Genomic DNA, 2,615 nt, shown 5'->3' on the forward strand with positions numbered 1-2,615 from the left:
GGTTGGAGTTCACAGACTTTATCAAATTGAAAAGGAAAATCCAGAGAATTATGAGAATGTCAATAACTTGTAAAATAGCTGAATTATCAGTATGGTAGCATGGATTTAACAAAAACAACCCTGACAGACGAGGATCATGTTTTCCTACTCTTAAACATTTAGCAAAACATTAACCAAACATTGAACGAAAACACAAAATCAGGAAATTAGGCTCATAAATACAGCAAATTGTGAAATTGGTATGTTATATTTTAAAATGTTAGGCCATCCCACTTCACTTTTTCCCTTCTACCATAATGATGTGGTACCCATACTTTGTCTTGACAGGAGGGTCTGTGTAGACAGGTTTATCCATGGAACTGACAGGTAGGGCAAATGCTGCATCCTGGAAAGGACCAACCATCGATCCTCGGGTCATCCACCCCAGGTCACCCTGTCATGGACACAACACCCATGAAGAAAACACATAGTACACATCCAGTAAAAGTATCAAGCCAGGAAAAAAGTGACAGACATGAACAGCAGAAGTTTCACTGTACTGAAAATATAAAATGTTATGCTTTGATTGCTATGCACAATGCAAAAATTAAAAAAAGTTTTGTTGCAGCGTTAGTTCCATATATAATTATGTCACAGATAAGTTTATGAGGTAAACTGACTACATGTTATGACTCTATAACATGTAATTATGTAGGAGCGGGTTCAGTGTCTTGCCCAAGGATACTTCGACATGTGGACTACAGGCACTGAGATTCAAATCTTCAACCTTCCGGTTGGGAGACGACTGTTCTACCCACCGCACCACTGTCGCCTCCCCAGGTCATTGGCATTTAAACAAAAAAGAGTGACAGGATCATATCTCTGAGCATTTAATAATAAATAAAAGCTGGATATGATGCAATAGTTATTTAAATTGAGGACATAATGTCGGAATAACAAAACAGGCAACACACTTGTATTTCTGTTGAAGCAATCCTCTTATAGGCTGTTTTTTTCTTCTGAGACATGGTTATAGCCTAGTTTAAGCTTCTCCCATCAGTTAACCACAGCGCATGTTGTTACTGTGTGTTTGATGTATACCAGCTTGCACTGAGAATGATTCCTCTTATTTATAATTCGCCACTGAAATGGTTTCTCCCTGAATTTTTGTTAGCTTCCTAGTCCCGTTCGGCTGGATGCATGTTGGTAAACATCTATGTGTTGCACTTTAGCAAAGATGGGTAAACAAGTTGGACTCACATAACATTACGCTATGCAAAACCAGCCACATTGTCACCACAGTCTTTTCTCTTATAAAAGTAGACCACAATGTTTGAAAACACTTCTAATAAACAAATCTCATCTTTATGTGCCTTGTCCTAGTGTGTTTTATTTTCCCCATTCTGCAATTTTCTAAATAGATCTGTCCATGTGTCGGACAGTGTAACCGTTGAAATTGGTATTCCCCCAGTCATTAACAATATTTTGTGCTGCCATAGACAAACCCTGAACATATATATGAAAGTATATGGTCAAATAGATACAGACTTTGTTGTAAGCTTTAAAATTTTCCTGACTTGGTTTCTTTTCAAATTCAAATTCAAATTTTATTTGTATAGTGCCAAACCACAACAGAAGTCATCTCAGGACACTTTACAAAGTAAGGTCTAGACCTTAATATTATCACTATTATTATAGAGGAAAACCCAACAAGCCCCCCTTGAGCAAGCACTTGGCAACAGCGGGCAGGAAAAACTCCCTTTAACGGAAGCAACAATAACATTATCCAATCTACATAACATGCAATATGGTAAATAGTGACCCAGTGACTTAGAAGGGAAAAAAAAAATTCCATGTCACAATGTATCAACAGAAAGAAAACAGAGAAGACTATCACAGTTTGGGCGATTTGAATGAAGCAATTTAAAAGCTAACAGTAAAAAAACAGCACATCAAAGAAATCACACAACTGCCTGCATGTTCTTACTCCTTGTCTAGCTTTGTCTTCACTGTACTGTGATGCTACTTCGCTGAATCGCACTCCAGCCTTCAGTTTCTCCATTGCCTCCATGCATTTTCCATGTTTTTCACAAAGGATGTGCCGAACCTGAGGAAAAGGACAACCATAAGAGCAGTTAGGAATAAACAATGGTGGAAATGGAATATGTATTATATAAAATAACTGTATACATAGACGTGTATAAAAAAAAGCGTCACAACTGATCATGTAAATAGGTCATGCTTACAACCTCCTTATTGTTTTAAAGCAGTAGTGCTTCCCTTTCACTGTGGCTCTTTTATGCAGTCATGCCTTATTATTCCAATAACGCACTTAAGGGGGAAAAACAAGCAGCTTTAACTATTTCACGAGAAAACTATTTTGCTCTAAATTTGTCTCAGGATCGATAATGAAAGAAAGTTCAAAAGCCTAACCCTGTAAAGCCTAACATATCAAAAAAATAGCCAGAACATTCAAATTTTTTGGAACTGAGATGTTTATTAAACCTTTTAACAAAATCCAAATTAAATTCATGATTCGAAATTCAAGATTCACGATTTTTATTTGCCATATATGCATAGACAGACAGTCCAGGCATATAGGAATAGAGGTGCCATATTATTTAGATTATTTCTAT

General features: G+C 36.7%; 1 protein-coding gene across 1 annotated transcript in view; it reads right to left on the reverse strand.

Annotated features, from left to right (window-relative positions):
* pin4 (protein (peptidylprolyl cis/trans isomerase) NIMA-interacting, 4 (parvulin)) overlaps positions 1-2,615 on the reverse strand; it is a 4,840-nt gene continuing 2,225 nt past the window's right edge. The window contains exons 3-4 of the mRNA XM_020590478.1: positions 1,967-2,086; positions 1-433 (exon numbers count right to left, since the gene is read on the reverse strand). Coding sequence (XP_020446134.1) covers positions 275-433; positions 1,967-2,086 — 279 coding nt within the window. The 3' untranslated portion in view covers positions 1-274. The remainder of the gene's footprint in view (positions 434-1,966; positions 2,087-2,615) is intronic.

The sequence above is a fragment of the Monopterus albus genome, unplaced genomic scaffold, assembly GCF_001952655.1.
Source record: "Monopterus albus unplaced genomic scaffold, M_albus_1.0 scaffold2.1, whole genome shotgun sequence".
In the NCBI taxonomy this organism is placed as follows: Eukaryota; Metazoa; Chordata; class Actinopteri; order Synbranchiformes; family Synbranchidae; genus Monopterus; species Monopterus albus.